This window comes from Podarcis cretensis (genome assembly GCF_951804945.1).
Source record: "Podarcis cretensis genome assembly, chromosome: 11".
In the NCBI taxonomy this organism is placed as follows: Eukaryota; Metazoa; Chordata; class Lepidosauria; order Squamata; family Lacertidae; genus Podarcis; species Podarcis cretensis.
In genome coordinates, this window is record NC_137180.1 from 45,612,575 (window position 1) to 45,635,201 (window position 22,627).

Consider the following 22,627-nt stretch of genomic DNA (forward strand, 5'->3'; position numbering starts at 1 on the left):
TTTCTACTGCACTCATTGCTAAATTGCCAAGAAGGATGGCCTGTGTCCTGATTTGCTAGTTCACTCACACTTCCACAGCATTTTGATTGCTCATTGGTTAATGGTTCACAGAAAAATGTTTAAGTTAATGCTGTATAAAAACATTGTGTTTTGGGGGGACAGTGGTTGATACGAAATGACTGGTTGTGGTCTTCAAAAGTCATTGCTTGATGCTGCTGTCATTGACAAATGCATGTGTGAACTCACTATGATGCTGTTTATATGCAGTCACAGAGCACATGGATGTCTATTTGGCACAAAAAGAGACATGGCAGGACCTGCATTGGGTTATTTCCAACTGTACTTTATGTACCACTGGAACATGCACAATGGCACTTCTTCTCATTCCCCAGGAAGCTCTCCATGTCCTCTGATCTGCTCTATAATGTTGGGGGGACTCTCTGGAGCAGATTTGGGAGCTGAAGGGGCTTAAGAGGGAAGAGAAGAAAGGGAAGCTCCATTGCACAAGTATAATACTGCCCATGTGATGTTCAGTACAACCAATTAGCTTCTTCATGATTGTTTGTATGCAATGACCATACTTAATGTTGCATATGCTGGTGCGTGGCAGCAAGGACAGTGGATCTGGAAGCTCCTCAGAGCAGTAGGGAAAGATGTCTTACAGGTATTGCTGTTCTTTAGATAGTACGGTCTCCTACGTCAACATGGTAATAACTTCTTGAGGCGGGGAGAGAGAGCAATCTTGCAGCAACTTCTCTTTCAGTTTGATTATACTTAGGATTAATGACAAATAAATGTTTTCCATGCCTTAGGAGAGACTAGGTGTGCAAAGATTCAATTAGCATAATATTATTTTGCATGGAAATAGCTTTAATCTTTGAATGCTTTCATTTTTATTAAACCTCAGAGATAGGCTTGCCATTTCCTGTCAAGTCTCCTATCCATTTGTGTTTATAAGTTTCAATAGCTTCTAACTAAGAGAAGGGAGCAATATAACTTATCTAGCACACGCACGCACCAAACCGCCCAATTTTGATAATGAATCTGATAAGTGTACAGTGGTACCTCGAGTTACAAATGCCTCAGGTTACAGATTATTGAGGTTACAAACTCCGCTAATCCGAAGTAGTACCTCTGGTTGAGAACTTTGCCCCAGGATGAGAACAGAAATCGTGTGCTGGCGGCGCAGCAGCAGCAAGAGGCCCCATTAGCAAAAGCACGCCTCTAGTTAAGAACAGAACAAATTAAGTTCATAACTAGAGGTACCACTGTATGTTTCATTTTTAACTCACACAATATTAGCCTTCCTTAGAGCATAATCTCCTACATGGTGCCCATTCTAGTTTTGACCCCATCGTCTTCCCTGTTGAATTCTACAAGGGCAACACTGAGGCTGTGGGAGGAAGAAACTGATAGGCAGTCAAGGAGCTGTCAGGCGAATACAAATCATTCATAGAGCAGGAAAGAACTTGAGACATGGAATGCAATTAGCTTTTATTCACAGAAAGTAAACAACACAGCAGAGTCCCTGTGGCTCATCTCACCTAGCTTGAAGACCGTTGCTGGAACTGACCACTGACTCCGCCTTCCCCCTCTAGCCTCTCACTCCTGATCCCTCCCAAGCAGCCACAGACTGCGGCGAGGGGGTGGACTTCTTCTCTGTGCCTGTCCTGCTTGGCCCCTTGCTCAGCAATGTCCTGGACTCTCCTCGAGCGGAGGGTGTCAGAGGGGGAGGAGAGCCAGCAGGACTGGAACTGTCCAGCTCCTGAGCAGCAGGGGCAACCTCTGACCCCTCCCTGTCTGAGTCGGCACTCACACTGAGACTCTCTGCCTCGAACCCTGCCCTGAAAGGGCCTCCTTCTTCTGACGCCCCCCCTCCCTGATCACTCAGCCCTCCTGCATCTAGCATCTCCCAGCTTGTCCCTTCTGCGAACTGGTCCCCTGTGTCCTACCATCACTGTCCTGGGTCTAGGTCGTCTTCTTCTGTTTCATCCCTGGGGGGCTCTTGAGCCGGCAATGCCCACTACCATTCCTCATGCAGCCAGTCCCTGACAGCCACCCTCTGAGCTGGTTGTAAGGAAGAAGGCAGATAGGTGAGGCCAGCTGAGTTTAGTGGGACAGCGCCCCATGTGCTCTAATAGACCAGCTTCTCCCGCTTGGGATTCTGAGTGTCTTCACCACTAGAGATGTCAAATTAGCATAGTGCAGGTAGTACAATAAGCACAGCTTATCATAGTCACCATAGTGACTGTTTAGGAATGGATCAGTCTGTTGTTACCTTGTATGCATTTGGACTCTGCCTTGTTTTTTTAGCCCATTTACAAATTTCACTGTGCCTCCTTCTCTCTCTCTCTCAATTTGTGTATGTGTTTATTTGTACAGCGCCATCTATGAAGATGGCACTTTGCAAAGAATAGCTTTGACAGGTCTCTACCCTGAGGGGATTACAGTCTAAAAATAGACACAAAGGAAACCTGAGGGAAAGGAGAGGGCCATAGAGGCCGGAATAAACAAAGGGAGGATATGTCATTATTTCAGTTACATATACTTCAGTTAGTTATACCTAAAGTAGTGAAATATATATGTATATTTGGGCTGGGGGGCAGGCAGGGTGTGTGTGTCTTCCTTTGACAGCTTTGTATCTAATGGAAGTGCATTCTAGTGCATGGACTGCAATATATGCTGCAATATATTTGTTTGCTTTGTCTTTTTTTAATGGGTTGTGTTTTGTTTTTGCGATAAAGAGCCATTTTCCATTTACTTCCTGCTAGTTGAAATGCCCAACACATGAATACAAGCCTATCCCTCTGCATTTAATAACTGAAAGACACGTAACTATAGCAATGTTGATTTGGAATTCAGCGGAACAGCAGTCTTGCCAGCAGGTCAGCAACAGGCCCTGGTCCCCCCACCCACCCACAAGTATAGAGTGCTTTCGGATAAATACTGCAATTGTTTCATTTTGTTCCCCGCTGTGTGTCATTTGCTACTGAATCCCCTCATTGTTTCTTCAGCCCACACTAGATGTGACATGCAGTCTCATGTATCCTTCACCTGACTATTTTTTTATTTTAAAAAAAACCCAAAGCAGCCTTGGGGAGGGTTGTTGCTAATCCTTTCCCCATAGCTATTTTTCTGTTAAAAATCACCCCACTTCCTCTCTCCCTCTCTAGCTTCTCCCCATATAGGGGGAAGCAGATGAAGAAAGAGACTCTTATAACAGAAAACCCAACAAAGCAGGTTTTATATGTTATACAGTCTGCATACATGACTACAGTCTGCATGCAGTGTAGGTCAGTCTTTCCCATATCCTGGACCCAAACTGTTTGGGGCTTTGAACATAGGAAGGGACATAGGAAACTTCCTCATTCCAAGCCAGATTATTTGCTTACTTGTTTGTTTTTGTTTTTGTTTTATAACTTCTTCATTGATACTTATTCGTAGCTATACAAAAATACGAACCCATTACAAAATATCTTTTTTTTAATATAATAGACTAAGATAACCAGATACTTAGTTGGAAAAAGAACAAAGTCAGAAAGAAGAAAAGGCAAGAAAAAGAGAAACCCACTCTCTCTCACACACACACACCAAAAAAAAGAAAGAGAGAGAGAAGGGGAGAGAAAAGGGAAAGAAAGGGAAATAAAGGGGGGGGGAACTAAAAAAAACAAAACCAAAATGAGCAAAAGGGTCATTTGTTGATCTAGCTTAATATTGCCCACACGGACTGGCAGCAGCTCTCCAGAGTTTCTGGCAGGGGACATTTCCAGCTGTAGTTGGAGATGCTGGGGATTGCACCAGGGAGCTTCCACATACAGAGCAGGTTTTCTGCCGCTGCGCTACAGCCCTTCTCCATTATCGGCATGATAACTAGCCCCTGGGAAGCCAGTGCAATTGTTAAAGTACTGGTGCCATGAAGTCAGAATATGGGGCTGTTGCATTCAGTACCAAGTAAAACCTCTAGGCACGTTCAAGAGCAGCGCCATGTAATGTGTGTTGGATAAGCTAATTTCAAAATGACAAGATCATCCTTATCTACTTGAGGGCAAAACTGGGCCAAAGAGCCTTACCAGAGAACACACCTGTTCCTTCAGGAGAAGTACAATATTTTGAGCATCCCCACCAAGTTGGACCTTCCTTTTTACCACCAGTATTTCCATCTTACATAAAACGCTTGTTGGATGTTTAGGATTGCAGGTTTTTTTAATCTGAATACATCTGCATGCTATCTGCACGCACCTTTCCAATCTAGCTAAGATGTCTGGTTTATGTGTACAAGATTCCATTGCAGGATCAAGGCCCAGCGTACTGTAAAAGTCCACAGTGTTTGCTTATCCATACAGAAATACATAGCTAAATGATAAAGGAAGAATGAGCTATGTCTTTTAATCCATGAATGTAGCCTGCCCCCAGCCACATTGACTCAAGTCCCAATAGACATCTCCTCTAATCTTGGACCATGCTATAAAAGGAACAAACCTCTTGTGCTGCACACTTTCATCATTATTCTTAAGGGATCATGCAGTTGGTCAAGCCTTTCCTATATGTGACTTGCTAGTTGACGGTAACCCTTCTCCTATCCAGACTTGCTAATTGATGATCATCCGATCTTTTCAAAGTTCAATGTATGTCTGTACAAAGACTACCTAATTGCAGCTGGTTACACTAGACAGGGTGGTATGTATTGAGTTTCCCGACAACAACAGCTAATTTCTGGTTAGCTTAAAATGGGTGCTAATCTATCACAATGTTTACTAAGTTACATCCTGTTGCAGGAAGCAATCTGTTGGCAAAACTACCGGGTGAAATTTCAGACTTGGCTGGCAGTTAGGCATGGCATTAATGTCTTTCTTGAATCCCATGATTCAGAACTGCATCAAATCCTTCACTTTGGATTTTTATTTTTTATTTTTTAAGAAACAAGCCTGGTGGGTGCAGGAAAATAGAAAACCGAATCAGAACACATTAAGCCCTTGATGCCATTGAGGTCACTGGGAATCTCGCTTCCCCTGTAAAATGCCTTCCTCCCTCCAAACAGATGTGAACAGTGCTGTCAAAATGATATTTTCCATTGTACCTGGAACTTCTCATAGTCTTCACTGCATGCAGTACACTAGAGCAGGGGTGGCGAACCTCTGCTCAGAGGTCGAATGTGGTCTTCCATTCGTCTCACCAGCCCTTGGTACATTCCCACATGGCGCTCCAGGCCTGACCTGTACCTTCAAGGATTCCCCCCCCCCCCGCGCCATGAACTGTGATAATACCTTTCTCGGTTTGAGAGATGAAGGTATGTGGAAACCTCTGGCCTTTGCATGGCTAGAATGCAGCCTGCTGTACAAAGCTAAGAGTCACACTCATTGCTCTGCCTGCCTTGGCCTCTGGCCTCACTCTCCACTTGCACGCAGCCTCCAGAAAGTTGCCTGCGAGGAAATGCAACAATCTCAGGCTGAAAAAGTTCTCTATCCCAGTGTTAGAGGCAGAGAGGAGGAGACGGAATCACCATCTAAGTAGCAAGAAAGACACATGGGTGCGAGATGGAGTTTGGAGGTGTGTGTGTTGATAGCAGCGGTGGCTGACTTTGGGGTCTAAAATTTCATCAGTGCCATGTGCAATGCCAAAATTCAGTGCACCCTCACCTCTTGTACTCCATTCTAAATAACAGTCACAGCATCTCCAAGACTCTGCGCCCTCCCCTAAATCCATCTCTGATAGCAGAGGAGCAGGAGTTCTCAATTTCTATTAAAATCTGAGCCAGAGCAGATCTTTTAGAGCCTCAATTCTCACCTCATATTTAAGCCAAGTATTCCAAGCCAAAAACATTCTTATTTACACAAGAAAAATGAAACTGTGCAACACCTGTAATCTCAGAAGTCTCCCTGAACACATACCACTATTCATTATGTGATTACCATTTTGTGACCCAACTATTGTTAATTGTCTTTAGGATGTTATCCTCTGTGATATTTTAAAGGATCATTACACAAAAGTTTGAGGAACGTTTTGTTTTGTTTTGTTTTTTGTGTGTGTTTTTTTGTTTTGTTTTTACAGTGCAGTTGAGGTAGACACATTAAGTAGATAAGAATTACGTTTGGATAAACAATGGAGTTAAGAAGTAAAAGAGCAGAAATGCAATGTTTGAAGGATCCTTTGCACCAGTGATACTTTCCATCTTAAGAAACATCATAATGACTTTCCATTAAATATTTCCCATCTTGATGCATGGATGGCTCACTGAGAAGGCTGTGTGATTAATTTTAAACAACGATGCATGTAAATTGCTTCCCTTTCTTTCCAGCTAATTTAAATGGTGTGCTGTTTTAGAGTTCATTCAGTATGAGCTTTCAGTTTCTGCAGTATCCCCTCACCCCAGTGCACACACACTGCTCTGGATAACGCAAGTATTTAAGAAGAACTTGTTCCTGGTCACTTCCTAACCTTCTACTTCCTATGGGTGGGCAAATGGATACTTTGGGTCATTGAACCTATATCTGTACTTAATAAAGTTTAGCTCCTGCTGCTTGTTCAATTTCTAATGACAGTTACACCTGAGGGAGTGTACTTAAATTAACACCAGAGCAGTGAGTTGGTTTGGTGGTGGTGGTGTTTTAAAAAAGAGCCAAAATGCTATAGTTTCAAGTACATTTTTGTACATGCACATTGGGGCAAGAATGCTCACACAAGCTGTGTGCACCCATCACATCAGATTTCAGCTTTACCAACAGTGCAATCCTATACAAGCAGTGGTTAGTCCTACGCAGGTCTGGAAAAAAAAAGTAGTAAGCCTATTTTTCAAGATTTAGGGATTTGGGGGGAAGAGGGGATGAATTAACATTGACAAAGCTAAACTAGTGTAAAATCCAGCTATTTGTGTAGATTGCTGGAATTGTATACTGTAATTTTGGAACATTTTCCATACATAAAGGCAATGGAAGTTGGTGCATCTGCATGAATGGACACTGTCCCACCCGCCTCAACTTTCCACCACCTTTCTACCTTCCTCCTTAAAACCAGTCAATGAATGGGATGGCACTGACTGCCATCTTCTTCCTTCTCCTTCTCCTCCATCTCAGTGGGATTCAGTGGGATTCAGTGCCCTTGTGGGATTCAGCAGGGAGGAGGACGGGGACAAAACTTGAATAGCAAATGGATAATAGTTGAATTTTGGATTTTTAATGTATTTCTAAAATAAGACTGGACACTGCAAGCTCCAGACTGTTTAAGCCAACCTACAGGCAAAATAATTCCCTCTCCCTTCAAAGGAAGGGTTTGTGAATTATTACAGTTTTGCTTCCATAACTGTATTGCCTGCGTGTGGGTTGCTGACTAGGCAAAAGAGCCAAGTTTAAGCATTTTGCTGTTGCTTGCAGTATATCAGGGCACCAGCACTCCTCTTTTTGTATTATCTTTAATGTTTTTATTGTGTATGCATGATTTCTGACAGTAATGTAGCCATATCAGAACAGGATATTGCCTTTCAGTCTGTTTAGGTTGCTGAAGACTTTGACCTATCTGCTTATGGTTTAGAGGAGCAGCTATCTGTGTTTTCTAGATCAGTACTGTAAAATTATGAACTGGGAAGCAGTGTTACATTGCATTATGTACGAGAAAATCCCTTTTAATTAGGCTCTGTGTACTCTGATGTCACCACATCATAACGCATAAGATTAGTGAAAACAAATTCAGCATTGCCTTGTTCTTTGTAATGCAATCTGCCATTCTGTGCTTCCTTTGCACAGTTATGTATTTTTACACTTTGCCATACTGCAAAAATGGATATGACGAAAGCTGTGACCCACCATGTTAACTTTAAGCACATTATATTTTGGCTGTGTGTTTCATTTTGTTTGAAATGTTGGTCATTTTAAACCACTGCTCGGTCATATGAAACACATTGGATGTCTTTGCTGCCCTTTCATGACTCCACAAATCTGCTGCCTGAGGTGGCCAGCTCACTCTGCCTAATGGTAGGGTTGGCCCTGGTGGCTCACCTCCATGAGGATAAAACAAGGATACCTTATGTGCTACCATGGGCAATACAAACAATATAAAGCTGTTGCGCTTAAGTCCTGCTTGCGGGGTTCTCATGGGCATCTGCTTGGCTACTGTGAGAACAGGAAGCTGGGCTAGATGGGCTTTTGGCCTGATTCAGCAGGACTGTTCTTTTTTTATATATACTGTATTTTCTGGATTATAAGACTACTTTTTAACCCAGGAAAATCTTCTCAAAAGTCGGAGGTCGTCTTATACACCGGCTACAGCAGCAGCTCCTGCAGCAACTCCCCACCAAAGGACAAAACAACAGCAAATTAAATCAGAAGGCACCAAGCTCTCTAGATGAAGCAGAAATACGCTTGAAAATTGGCCCCAGAAGCCCCCCCCCCCAATCACCAGCAACAGAATGACCCTAACTGCTCCCGGTAGTAGACCATGTGGTCCAAAATGGCAGCCTCGCGTTGCCCCAGCAACTAGACACGTGGCCGCTGCCTCAGCCCAAGCAGCCCCCACAGTAAAAGAAAAGGGAAGGCTCACACCAATGGCAGGGAACCAACAACAGCATTAAGCGCACCCCCAGCCACTGGGAAGTGGAGCAGATTTCCAAGCCGAACTGGAGACTGGTTTTTTTTTGTGTGTGTGTGTGTGCATTGGAAGAGGGGTAGTCTTATACGGCGAGTATACCCCAAACTCTGTATTTTAACTGGGAAAGTTGGGGGCTGTCCTATATGCCCAGTCGTCTTATACACCAGAAAATATGGTATATTATTGTGGGAAACAGAATTCTGGACTAGACGGAGCACTGGTCTGCTCCATATGGGCTCTTGCTCTCCCTTTCTAACGTTGATGGGTACAAATCTTAAGATTTATGAGCAAACAGAGCTGAGAACTGGTGACAGATGCTGGAGTCCGAAGCTGCCTTTCTCTGTAAGGGAGAAGGATGTGCGTATTAGAAAAGTGATTGACTGAATCCTCCAGCCATTTACTTAGTGTGAGCGGAAATCTGTTTGCTTGGAGTTCTCGAGGAGTCTTTAATCCATAATGAAATGGAGGGTCGTAAGAATTATCAATAAATGATTTCAACATCAGTAGAATTTAATAATTTCTTAGATTCCCTCCTCCCACCACAAAGAACTTATAGCTTGACCAATGAACCCCACAGCCAATGGGAAGCAAGACTGGGCTGTTTGATAGATAGACCTGGCTGCGTCCTCTTCTTCCTTTGCCTGCTGAAAACTACCATATGGCCTAGATAAACAGCTTGCCCGTTTAGACAGCAACATAATATGCCTGGTACATGATGAAACACCCACTCCCTGCTGAGAAATTAAAGCTGAAGTCAGCTTTCCTCAGCTGGAAGGATATAATTCATTACAGCCTATAATTTGAATTCTGCACCAGATGACAGCAAAGGCCTGGGTTCGCTTGGAGGAGGCAGGACAATAAATACATACCTTCCCGCAGAAAAATGTATAGCAGTCTGGCCAATCCATATAGAAGCATAGAGTTGGAAGGGAACCCGAGGGTCATCTAATTCAACCCCCTGCAATGCAGGAATATGGAATAAAATACAACTACACCCTATGTTTCATTTATATCCTGCCTTTATTCTAATGAGATCAGAGCAGTCTACGTAGTCTTTACCCTACTTTGATCTTACAGCAACCCTGTTAGATAGGTAACTCCATGAGTTTAATATCTGAGGGGGAGTGGAACCTGGATCTTTCCAGTCCTAGTCCAGCCACCACACCACAGCAGCTCTGTAACACCCAAGAGGGAGGGGAAAACAAAAAAGAATTGTCCGCGCCATTATTTATTGGTAAACTTTGCAATGATCTGTGACAAACAGATTTGAGAGCTCAGGTGTTCCTTAAATATCATTATGGAGTAATTGCCAGTTGCATGGACTGAGCTGGCGTTCATAGAGTGTCTTTGGCTGATATGACCACTAGGACCAGGGCTGATGGACATTCAATATGTTTCTCCTTATACAAAGCTTTAAAATTAATAGCTCCATGCACCCTTTCAGTTCTTCATTTGTGCTTGTGCCATAATTGTGGTCTTTTAACAAAGGGCAGCATATAAATTTTATAATAAAAAGATAAACGGAATTACAGGTTTTGTAAGGGTGATGTCTGTTGGCTTAACATTGGAGGCTGGTCCATAAAGGCCCTACCAACCCCAGTCTGTTCTCTGCTAGCCCCCATTGGCCTGCCTTCTTACTTGGAACTAGTCTAAGGGATGGTGCTCCTTCTTGTTAGTTTCAGTATTGCCCTTGCCATACTCAATATAGAGGAAGATGGGGACATAACTTGAATTAGTTTCTGCACCTCAGATTTCTATTCATGATTTGTAGATGCCTCTCTAGAAGTCCTACCCTCTTACTGAAAGCCTTGAGACAGGCTTAGCTGAACGCTAATTCTACATTCCAAAGGCATTACGACTGAATTTGCTTTGGAGATATGTGACGCCGTCTGTTTTAGGGGCAGCACGAATCATGACTCCCCCCCCCCCTTTTTAATTAAACCTCTAATTGTCATTATGCAGTTTGGCCTGAGGAAATAAACTGATGCTTTTTAGCATTGCCTTGCTGCCTTCAGATGGTTCTCTTCCCATTAGGAAAGTGATCAACCTTATTGTTTTTTAAAAGCAGTTTTCATGGGAGGAGTTGTTCATAAAGACCAAGTAACTTAAAAAATAAATAAATCTGCCATTGAATGATGCTAGTGCATAATTTTTAATTGGGGCTTAGCTAAATTTTTGTGTCTTTCAGTTTTAATGTCAGGTGTTGCATTTAGTGTCAGGTGTTCAGCAAAGGAGAATCTTGAATGAAACAGCTAAGTAAATCATGTGAACACAAAAAACAGAGCGGTGAAAATGCAGAGAGGGAGAGAGAGAAAGGGCACCAAGAGACTGCATTCCTAAGATAGTTCACAGAACATCTAACAGGAGCCACTGAACCTTTTGAGGCAGGCCAATGTGCAGTCCCTGCAATTTGTAAGACCAATGTCATCAAGTTCTAACTGAGATGAAATGCAAGCCAAAATGTATTCCATCCATATACTCTGAACCTTTCTTCCCCCATCCTAGTCCATGTTATCTATAAGCCAGGTAGGTGGTGTACCAGTCAGATAGTCATGTGCCCTACTTCACAGTCCTCTGCTTGGAGAGCTCTGTTTGAAGGAATCTTCTCTATAAAGACTCATAAGAAGGGTAAATATAGAATCATAGAATTGTAGAGTTGGAAGGACCCACAAGGGTCATCTAGTCCAGCCTCCTGCAATGCAGGAATCTTTTGCCCACCATGGGGCTCAAACCCACAACCCCGTGATTAAGAGCCTCATGCTCCACCAGCTGAGCTACCTGGGCCCTTGAAGTTGCCTATCAACAACTAGCAGGCTGAGCAGCCACAAGTATCACCAGATCACAGCCTTCCCCGCTGCAGTGAGATATATTTCTATTTAACTTACAACCATCATTTCTAAATTTGCATTTATACATGTAATCCAGCGTACGTACATGTTGGGTTTTTTTTTTTAAAAAAATATCTCTGTCCTCATTTGCCCTCTCTTTTGGTGATGTTATCAGTGTCCATCCTATTTGCCATTTGCATGGACTGAGCTGGCGTTCATAGAGTGTCTCGCAGGGCTGTGTCTCAGTTCTAGCTCTGTTAAGTATTGTGTGACACCCTCCTTTCCAGGCCTCAAGAGCTTCCCTGAGCTGCACCTTCTGGGCTGGCTCACAACCACACAGTTTTCTGGAACCTTTTAAAAAAGAAACTACCCTTGGTTCTTTCCTCCTGCTTCCTTCTGGCGTACAGGACTTGGATGAGAAATAGACATAGTGCCAGGTGGGCAACTGAGAGCACAAATGCACACACAAACAGAAGTGTGTTCCCACAATCACAAAAAAAAGCAAAAGCTCGGCTCAAATTTTAATGAGAATTGCATAGTTGATCTTTTAATTGGGCCAGGATAAAAAAAGAAAGCTGGAAATACAGTCATACCTTGGGTTACAGCCACTTCAAGTTGCGTCTTTTCGGGTTGCAGACTGCCGAAACCCGAAAGTACAGGAACAGGTTACTTCCGGGTTTCAGCGGTCGCACATGCGCAGAAGCGCTAAATTGCAACCCGCATATGCGCAGACGCGGGTTGTGAACGCTGTGGGTTGCGAATGTGCATCCCAGACGGATCACATTCGCAACCCGAGCATCCGCTGTATAATCAAAATAATACAGACCCAGAGGTCTAGGTAACCTAGTCATTTTCCTGGCTAGTCCTCTTCACTCAGGATGTACCAGACCTTGTATAAACACAGAAATCTGCCTTATACTAAGTCTATGTAGCTTAGTATGGTCTGCATGGACTGGCAGTGGTAAGATTCTTTCTGTCCTGCCTGGAGATTCCCAGGGATTGAACCTGGAAGCTTCTACATGCAAACAGATGCTCTACCAGTGAGCTGTGATCCTCCTCCTTTAATTCTGCAGACCTTTAATTCTGAAGTAGCTATAAAAGAGCAGGTGAGGCACGAAATGCAACACAAGACTCAAAAACCAATCCGTCAGGCATGAATCACTGTAGTAAATTACAGTTCTCTGTGCAGCACAGTAAGCACCAGTTGGATAAAAGTCAGATATGCTTCAGTTTAACACGGGGAATTCCAATACATCTCTCTTTAAAAGATTCCCCCTTCCAAACAAAAGAATGAACTCAGAATGCAGGGATAAGGGCAAAATAAGAGACTGAGGGGGGAATATTTTACATACCTTCTGAGAACTTTCTGCTAGCATGCTAAAATAGCATTGTAAAATTGTCCTAACTGGGATAATGATTAGTAGGCAAAACTGAAATGAAATGAAGGCAGCTCAGAGAAGGTGTGTGATTAAATAGTGACAATATTTATTAGTTACACAGCATATTTTAAAAATCAGGTGTTCTAACTAAATTTTAAACAAAAGACTCTGCTCTCCAGTCTTGTAAGGGGGAAAAAAAGACATTTAAAAAGTGGTGCAACGAATGATAAAGCATGTTCTCACTAAATGATAAAGCGTGTTCTCACTAAAGGAGAGCACGTGTTGCGGATAGGGCCAGGCAAAGCACCCCGTAGTTGCCAGGCAGGATAGACTGAAAGGGGCCTGGCTTGGATTGGTGGTTGGTGTTGCTGGGGTAAATTTGATGTTGTCAATTTGGGGTGGGAACAGAGGTTATTTAAACAAGGTTCACAGCAAGCTGCTTTCTCTTTTGCGGTGGGCACCAGATCACCCGCCCGCCCTCCCTTGTTTTGGGCTTGTGCCTTGACCTTGCTATGCCTGTCATGGGGTTGTTTGCCTTAGTGCGGGGGCCTGGTAGGAATTTTTCCATTTGGCTGATTAGTGTGTGCCATTTGGATTTTGCCTACTGCGTAGCAAATCGTCACAACTTGTAAGGTCGGCGGTTAGGCATTGGTTTACATTGGTTGGTGGAGGGGTATGGATTGGCTGGGCCTGCCCCTCCAATGCTGCTGCATGGGAATTCCGTTAAAGGAATTCAGGGGCTTACCATCCTTTCGTCCAAACCCCTGGAATTAGGTTTGGGCCGAATAAGCCCCTGGGAGCATGCGGGGAGAAGCTGAGGGTCTGTGCCACAGTTCCAGTTATCCCTGATCTTGTTCCTCCACACTGGCTTTCGCTGGAATCCGGGAGTCAGTGCTGTCCCCCAAGGCGGGGGGGGGGGCAGATAGTCATAACCACTGCCTAAGCAACCACTCACAATTTGTATGTTTAATAAAGTTGTGGCCAAAATTATGCCAAAAACCTTAAACAAAATTTATGAGTGATGTGTGAGTTATTGGGGTAGGGGTTCATCTGTGGGCCCTCCTGCTCATTCTGCTGAAGGGAACCCTACACTCCACCCCAAAAACACCTTTGACTCACCAGATGTTATTGGACCTCCATCAGCCCCTGCCAGCACAGCCATTGGTCAGGAATCCTGGAAGAATATCTAGAGGACCATAGGCTCCCCATACTTTCATTGGACCTAAAATGTAACATAATGGATCATCTAAATATTTAAGATAATTTTATATTTCTCATTTGAATCTTCTGTCTCGTCTAGCATTCACACTCATTGCTTATTGTTATTTATTTCTAAGTATTAATATACAACAAAATCATAAAATATCTAGTTGGTGTACAACATTTAAACATTAAACACTGTTGAAAACGATATGGACAATCATTAAGGTGATTGGCTAATCAAAAATACACACAGGTGTCCTGCTTTCAGAATGCTCGTTATCCACAAATTCTAGTGTGTGTGTGTGTGTGTGTGTGTGTGTGTGTGAGAGAGAGAGAGAGAGAGAGAGAGAGAGAGAAATTCACCCCAATTGGTTTTTGGTTTTTTTAAGAACCATGCAATGGCTTTTACTAAGCTGTCAGATAAGATTGATGAGAGTTCCTCCTCATTTAAATCTCTCCTACGATACGCCTGAATCAGATTCTGTCTCTGGGTGGTTTAAAGGTCAATTGTGGTTATATGGATTGGGCCCATAGGAAGAGGGCAAGCGAATTGGTGAGCCCTCTGAAAGCCACCAAGGTCCCACAAAAACCTGGAGCTGGCGCTGATGCCAACAGACACACCCAAGGAATCTCTGGATTTTTTTCAACCACCCACTAATCACAATTCCAGCCACATATTGTGCTCCCGGAGTAGCCAGTCCCAGAAGATAAGAACCAGCAAGTGTAGATAGTCAAATGGGCTCCATGCAACCCTGTGCAAATGTCTCCCACAAACACACAGAACGCACGACCAGGTGCCTTCATGGAACTATGGGTAGGAAGTCTACAAAGAGAACTCTGAGGATTCTGAATTTGAATCCACTTAGGAACAACCCGTCCACTCAGGGGGGAAATAAAATAAAATAAATCATGGACTCTTGTATTGATATCTCTGTGAAGGGAGCCAGAATTTTTGCAGAGGAAAGTGGTGTGACTAAGAACGAATGTACGTTACAATGTTACAGCTCGGAAAATTCCATGAGGGCAGATGTCCAGTGTTCTCTGTTGACTCTATTGACTTAGTATTATAACACCATCTATTTTGCAGGTATAATGTCACTCTGTCATCAGGGGCAAGATCAACTCCTTAGCGATCACAGAATTTTGGCCAGTTTATCATCTTGCTTGACAAGAGTCCCTCCAATATCATTTCAACTGAGCGTGCGTGTGTGTGTGTGTGTGTGTGTGTGTGTGTGTGTTTTCAAGCATTGTGTGTTCCACCTGGACAAAGGGGTTTAGAAGCAATTGTATCCCCCTATCAGGAACACAGCTCAAGGATATAGGATTGCTCTGTTAGCCATATACAGTAGCTATTTTAGTTAACCACTTCCAGGATATCAATTGCTTGCGATTTAACTTTTTTGGGGGATCAAACTTTTAAGATGTTTCATAGGAAAGTGGAAAGATTTCTATATGAATTCCAGAAGTTCCCTTCCTCTCTTGCAATGTCCCCCCCCCCCTCCAGAACCAGAGGGTGGCCATTAATATCACACGGAATTATATTGGTCCCGTGGGATCAAGTTTCCTGCAAGAAATGGCACAGGGCTCATGAGCCAGTGGTTCTTCACAGCACTGTTTCAGTTGCAGGGATTCCCAAAGTGATAGTAAATGATAACCTCAAGTTAATTTAGTGTGATCCTCATATTAAGGATTCACAAAATGATATATATATCCTCTTTCACTCTGTTGATGAAGCTGCATGCACAGGGACATGTTAATAAACTGTTCTAAGCAGGGTTTGCCTCTACCAGAGCCTCTACCAATGTGGCAGCGCGGTTCCAATTTTGAAAATTTCATTTGGATGCCATCTCTAGCTAATAATGCGATTGCTAGCATTTGGGAATGTCTCTGTATTGCTAACTGAATCCTTATTTTTAATATACAGTAAGTATGCTAATCACAACTGGGTCCAGCTTTGCAAATACTGGAAATGTGTGTTCTTTGGAGGAAGATGTGGTGGGTGTCCATCTTTGGAACACAGTGGCTCCTAATTTCCCTCCTACAAATGGAATGGAGTTCAAGTTCATGGAAGAGGGCTTCTCCTCCTGCCTTGCAGTCATGCTGCAACCTTGAAATCTGCTGCTGGGGGTTGGGGAAACCTTGAGAATAGTGTGGGAAATGGTGCTAGCAGGAAGAGGGAGTTTGAGGAAATAAGGGAGGGAGGAAATAAGCCTCCCTTCAATGAGTTACGTCCCAAGGCAATAGAATCACAAGGGCAACACATGAGGGAGACACACATTTCTCCATTCCCCCACCCCAGAGCAATGAAGCTTGGGGCAAAAGCACCTGTGTCCCATCTCCCAACGCATTGTTCATGTGTATGGAGCACATGAAGAGGTGTGTGATTGGTGGGGCAGACCCTTGAGGGAGGGAGCATGTTAGCTTCCTTTATGACAATGCAAGGAGGGCAGTGACAAAAGGAACATCCACCTAGAGCAGCAAAATAGGCTGAGCACAGTATGGGATCTGCATCTACTGAGAGAGGTTGGTAAGAAAAAGGCTTGGAGCCTTCTGATTTAGTGCAGGTACTAAATATCTTGATTTCCATGCAGGCATTTTATTTTATCAAAATGTTGCACTTTGCTGTTTCTATACAAGGGTATGGATAGGGAAGATGTTGCTTGACTACAACTCCCATCATCCCTGAGCATTGGGCCTGGCTGGTTGGGGCTGGTGGGAACTGGAGTCCAACAATGTCTGAAGGGCCACACATTCCTAGCCCTGTTCTGGGGTAAAAATATATAATGTCTTTATACAGGCAACCCAGTTGCTTTCTGGGTCATCATGCATGATGGCCCATTTTACCTGCTTTTCCAGCCACTTCTGGGTAGTCACAATGCATGCATGTGTGGTTGTGCATCAACTGGGCATGTGTAAATTGGTCGTTGCCTAGATTGAAATGGCAGGAAATAAACCTAACGAAAAGAGCCGGAGTGAAGAGGCACGAGGTGCTTACAAAACAGCAGGAAATATTGGAGCTGGGTTTGAATTGCTGCTGTCCTCCCCACCTCTGCTGCTCACTCATCAGTTACTTTTTGAAACCATTTCATCTCTTTTCCTTCCTGTGTTTTGTTCTTTCCTTTATCCCAGAAATCTGCCTTTTGACCAAGGGCCGCCGCACCGCCAGTGTGAGAGCCGACACGTACTGCCGCCTGTATTCTCTCTCTGTGGACAACTTCAACGAGGTTCTGGAGGAATACCCCATGATGAGAAGAGCCTTTGAAACAGTAGCCATTGACAGGCTGGATAGGATAGGTATGTTTTTGGTGTTTTTCCCCCCTTTTCTGTTCATATAGCACCAGCCACAGAAGTATTTGTCTTTTAGGTCAAGAAAACTAAAACATTGTGCTCTACTAACATAGTGGTATCTTTCAAGGTATGGAGGGATAAATAACTACAGTAAATAAATGCAAAAATAAGAGCCAACCCAAGATATTTTGCTGCCTGAGGACAAGATGGCTTCCCCATACACTGCACCTGAGGGGAGCAGAAGTTAGTTTGCTTAGTGGGGTAAAGGCAGACTGTGTGGCACACGCACAAACACACCTCTGTCCTCTTCGCACTTCGTTACCGCTCCCCAACTTCCCAGCCTGTGCTGTCTGAGGCAGATGCCTCTCTCTGCCAAATAATAGGGCCAACCCAATAATGATAACCCTTTGAAGAAGGCTGGGTATGATAGCATGTGTATATATGTGTGAGGAGGAGGGAAGGAAGCAAAGCCACACTTTTCTGCATGTTAAAAGCTCCCCATCCCCAGGACTGTTTTGACTGCCATACCCTGGAACAGAGCCTCTGAAGCTCCAAGGTAGGGTCAGAAGAGGAATCCACCAAACTCAGATTTCCAAGCAGGCACTACTGATTCAAGCTGGGCAGATCATGACTCAAATCAAATCATGGGTTCCCTTCAGAATCCACTGTTCTGAGGGCCCCTCTATGAAGCAGTCCAAGAGGTTGCAGTGTGGTCCCCATTCCTCCAAAACTTATTTCTTTCCACATAGTCTGGAGTGGCTAGCATTTGCTGCTGCTTGTTGCTGTATACCGTGAATACAATACAGCAAGTCCCTTAGGGAGCAATGGGACCTAATGACATTCTGTTGCTTTCAGAAGGAATTATAAGGAAGTTTTCATGGCTGCCACCATGTAAACACAAATAGTGGTGGATTACCTGTTTTTAAAGTTTAAAAGAAAGAAGTATATTTTAGATCAATGGAGCACCCTTGGAAGTACTTTAAAAAAAACCACCTTTGTGTTTCCTTGTGGATTTTTAATAATTTTCCCTTTAAAAATCCACATGGAAATGGGATGGACTTAGTTCTGTCCCCATGGAGAACTGATGTGGACCAGACTTTAATGGGTCCATCCATCCCTACTCCAGGGCGACATGAATTACTACTTTGTTCAACATTGCTTAGTTTGCATACTCCAGTTTGCACAAATGAGTCATCCGTTGTAATGGGTGAAATAGGAGAACCGTGCAGCTCTCTGCATCTGCAGCACTTGCACCCCCTAGTCCTGTGGTACATGACTCTCCCCACATGTTTGCATGTTGCAGTGGAAACATGAAAACAAGGAAGGACAGCTCACTTGCTTTCAGATCTTCTTGTGACATATAAAAGAGTCTTGCTGAATCTTAACCATTTGAGTTTTTGCAGAATCTCTAAAACATTTTGCAAAGGCAAGAGTAGCATGCAAGAAGCATTGGAAACACTAGGAGAGGTAAGGGTGAGAATAAGGAAGGTACAATCTTTTGCATGACTCCAGATATATGCCAGGCCCACAGCAAAATGTAGCAAGTACCAAAGTCTGGGGGCCACACCACTGTCCCACAGAGCTCTGAGAGCAGCCTTTCATGTATTTTAGACCCAATTAATTTAAGGCTTTATATGTCAAAATTAAGACCTTGAATTGGGCCCAGAAGCAAATAGCTACCTAGTGCCGTTCTCTCAATATGGGTTCTGTTGGCCATTCCAGTCTGGTTGCTGCATTCTGTACAAGCTGCAGTGTCCGAGTCTCTCTCCTCCCCACCCCCGTGCATTGCAATAGTCCAGTCTGGAGGTTACCAGAGCTTGGGTCACTGTTGCCGAGTCATTTCTCTCCAGGAAAGGTCGTAGCTGGCGAACTAGCTGTAGCTGGAAGTTGGTGCTCCGAGGCCACCTCGAATGACAATGCTGGATCCAGGAGCACCCCCAAACTATGAACCTGCCCTTTCCCAGGGGAGAGCAAACCTAGGACAGGACACCTCTCCACTTCCCGGACTCAAGAACTCGGCACACAATACCTCCATCTTGGCTGGATTCAATTTCCATTTATTGGCGCCCATCCACACCATAACCACCTCTAGGCTCTGGTCCAGAACTCAACAGCTTCTGATTCAGATGGAACAGAGAGATAGAGCTGGGTGCCATCAGCATTCTGATGACATCTCACTTCAAATCCCCTGATGAAATCTCCCAGGAGCTTCATATAGATGTCAGACAACATGGGTGACAAGATGGAGCCCTGTAGGACACCACAGGTCAATTCCCATGGCGCCGAACAGTGGCTCCCAATTGTCACCGCTGGACACAGCCCCATAGGTAGGAGCAGAATCACTGCAATGCAGTGCAGCGCATGCTAAGTTTTATGAGAGTGTCATGATTATTCTGCTGTCTTTTGCCATTCTTATTGTTTTTCCGTTCCTTTTATACACCACTTTGATTCCTTTTAATAGTAAGGTGGCTTATAAATGTTTTAAATAAAGAGCCACGGGTACTGCAGAGAAGTGGCCAAAATCAAATATTAATACTTTTAAAACCTAAAAAAACAAAACAAATGCAGCCCACTATCCCATTCCATTCCATTAAATGGCCATGTTGATTTATGAATAAGAGATGTGTTGCTATAAAAGAGAAAGTGTAAGTGAAATTTAAGTAATCCGAGGCTCTCACATATCCCCTAAGAATCTAAGTTTGGAAGTCATACTTATTATTGTTTATTAATCATGTATAGAGGCTGTCAGCAGCATTCTTGGGAAAGGTCATTATTGCACAGATAGTGGGGGGGGGGGCGTCTCTGAGTCTGTGAGCCAAAATGATAGGACCATATTTGTGTATGGCTTGGATTTAGTGAATTATGGCTGAGCCTAGTGAATACAGTATCAAGGCTGTTTTTAAGTTGGCAAACATGGCAGACATGTGCAGTACATCACCTACAGAAATTTGTCAGAAATATTCTTCAAACCACCACAGACCAGCAGCATGGAGACAATCAGCCAGGCCAAATGTTGAGCTGGAAATTCCCCATTTCGCTATCCTCAAATTATCCATATGATCACCGAGGTCCATAGACATGTACCAACCCCCCCTCCACCTGTAGGAATTATTATTAGTATTATCATTTATTGCAATTGGTAGGCTACTTCTTTTTTATATAACAAAAAGTAACCCAAAGCAACTTACAAAAATAGCACAAAGGTTGAAATGCATATAAAAACCAAAACAAACTGAAAACCCTAAAACACTGCATTCTTGGCAGTGGAATGCCCTCCCTTCAGATGTTAAGCAGATAAAGAACTACACAACTTTTAGAAGACATCTGAAGGCAACCCTGTATAGGGAAGTTTTTAATGTTTGATGTTTTATATGTGCTGGAAGCCGCCCAGAGTGGCTGGGGCAACCCGGCCAGATGGGCAGGGTATAAATAATAAAATTATTATTAATTATCATTACTAAAAAGGCAGGTCTAACGCATCCCAGCCGCTGAAAGGAGGCCACAAAAATCGAAAACCCTCCAGTTTAAGGGATGAAAGCCTAGGTAAACAGAAAGATTTTTTTCCAGTGGTGGCGCCAGGAATGCCTCCCTGGGGAGAGCATTTCATAAGCAGGGCTCATTCTCATGTTGCCAGCCTCCGAACCACCCTTGAAAGGGACATGGAGAGAAGGCCCTCAGGTGCTGAATGTATCTTCAGTTTCCAAAGCAGTGTTGTTTATTCAAACTGCAGATTAATTCAGGCGATTGCTGCAAATGCATTCAAATGCATTTTGCTCTGCTGTTTAGACTGAAGCTGTAGGGCGTTGCTTCAAGAGTCATGCAAGTTGTTTCTGAGGCCTGTAGACTTACTTTGGGGGCAGTGGATGATATAGATCTCACGTTCCGCAGCACCCAAATCAAGTATAGTCAGTTTGCATGCAGTGACTTGTGTTACACAACCAGGTACTACATAATATCCCCTGAGTTCATATTAGTTCACAGCCATTTGGAAAGATTACTACTCTCAATCTGGTGGTCACTACTTAAGCAATGTTTAATAATTAGTTCCAGGAAATGTGTTAAATGGACACATGTATTTATAACTTACATAACACATTGGGCATTTCAAAAATTAGGGCAGCTCAACAAGGAGAGAGAGAGAGAGAGAGAGAGACTCTTTTAACACAACCTAGTTACTTCATTTCCTTTCCTTTCCACTGCTGGCAACCTGTCATGATTGGATTGCAAAGTATATTTGCACGTTAAGAGTCAAACCAGTCCCCACAATAATAGGAGTAAAATGCAGAAGTATTAGCAGGCATTAGCCTTTATCGTTAACAAATAGTAAAATGCTCATCACGATGGTGGTCATTGTGTTAAGTGTTTTTTTGGGGAAGGGATTGCTAACCACGGCTCATAGGATACTGCAAATCCATGCAAATATTCATGCAACATTTCATAGGATGCTGAGCAAATCAGACGTTGGCATTGTTTGGATTCTGGTGCACCATTTTTATTTCAGCAAGCATTTCCGGAACATTCTTTTTTATCTGGCCACTTTTAATACTCTGCTTTATTTTATGACGTATGTTGTTTTGTATTTTATTTTGTTGTAAGTTTCTTAGAGATTTATGGTTATAGGTGATCCATAAGTAAGTGTCTGCTCGCCATGTGCAAAATTGGCTGTGCATTCATGCTCACTTGTGCACACACAAACACAAACCCTTGTCAGCGAGGGCAAGACAGGTTTTTGCTTTCATTTCATGTGCATCATGCCTGTGATTAGTAGTATTATGAACAGCATCATCGACTTATTAATTTCCTTGTAAACAGCCACCTTAAGGAAATTGACACATAAGATAATTAAAAGCAGTTAACATAGTGTCTTTATATGCACTATGGGGCACCATGGGGCACGGCACTGTCATCACAGCAGTGACCCATGTTCCTTAAAAGTGGGGATTAATGACTATTAGACATGAACATCTATGTTAGGAGGCAGCACGCCACTGAATCATAGCTTCTGGGAAGGAAAGGCAAGAGGAGTCTATTGCCTTCCTGCTGTGTTTGTGGGTTTCCCAGGAACCTGAACTATAGAAGTGAACGGTTGCAATTTCCTATGGGGGAAAGTGAAAGGATGTAATGGAAGACACGAGTGGGAAGGGACCTAACCTGCCCTGTAGTGATGATCCCAGTTACTCTAGCATCTGAGAATTGTGTTTATTCCCATTTTGGATAGCCTCATCAATCTGCCTGATCATCCCCTATGTTATTTTTCTTATAGTGTGACGTAATCTGAGGAATATAAAAAAGAATGTGACTGATTTTAAGTCTTTTGGCTATTTTAACCATTTCCCTTATTGCCTTGATGCA

General features: G+C 43.4%; 1 protein-coding gene across 1 annotated transcript in view; it reads left to right on the forward strand.

Moving 5' to 3' along the window:
* HCN1 (hyperpolarization activated cyclic nucleotide gated potassium channel 1) overlaps positions 1–22,627 on the forward strand; it is a 190,020-nt gene that overhangs the window by 162,893 nt on the left and 4,500 nt on the right. Inside the window, exon 7 of the mRNA XM_079994786.1 lies at positions 17,117–17,281. Within this exon, the coding sequence (XP_079850912.1) occupies positions 17,117–17,281 (165 nt within the window). The remainder of the gene's footprint in view (positions 1–17,116; positions 17,282–22,627) is intronic.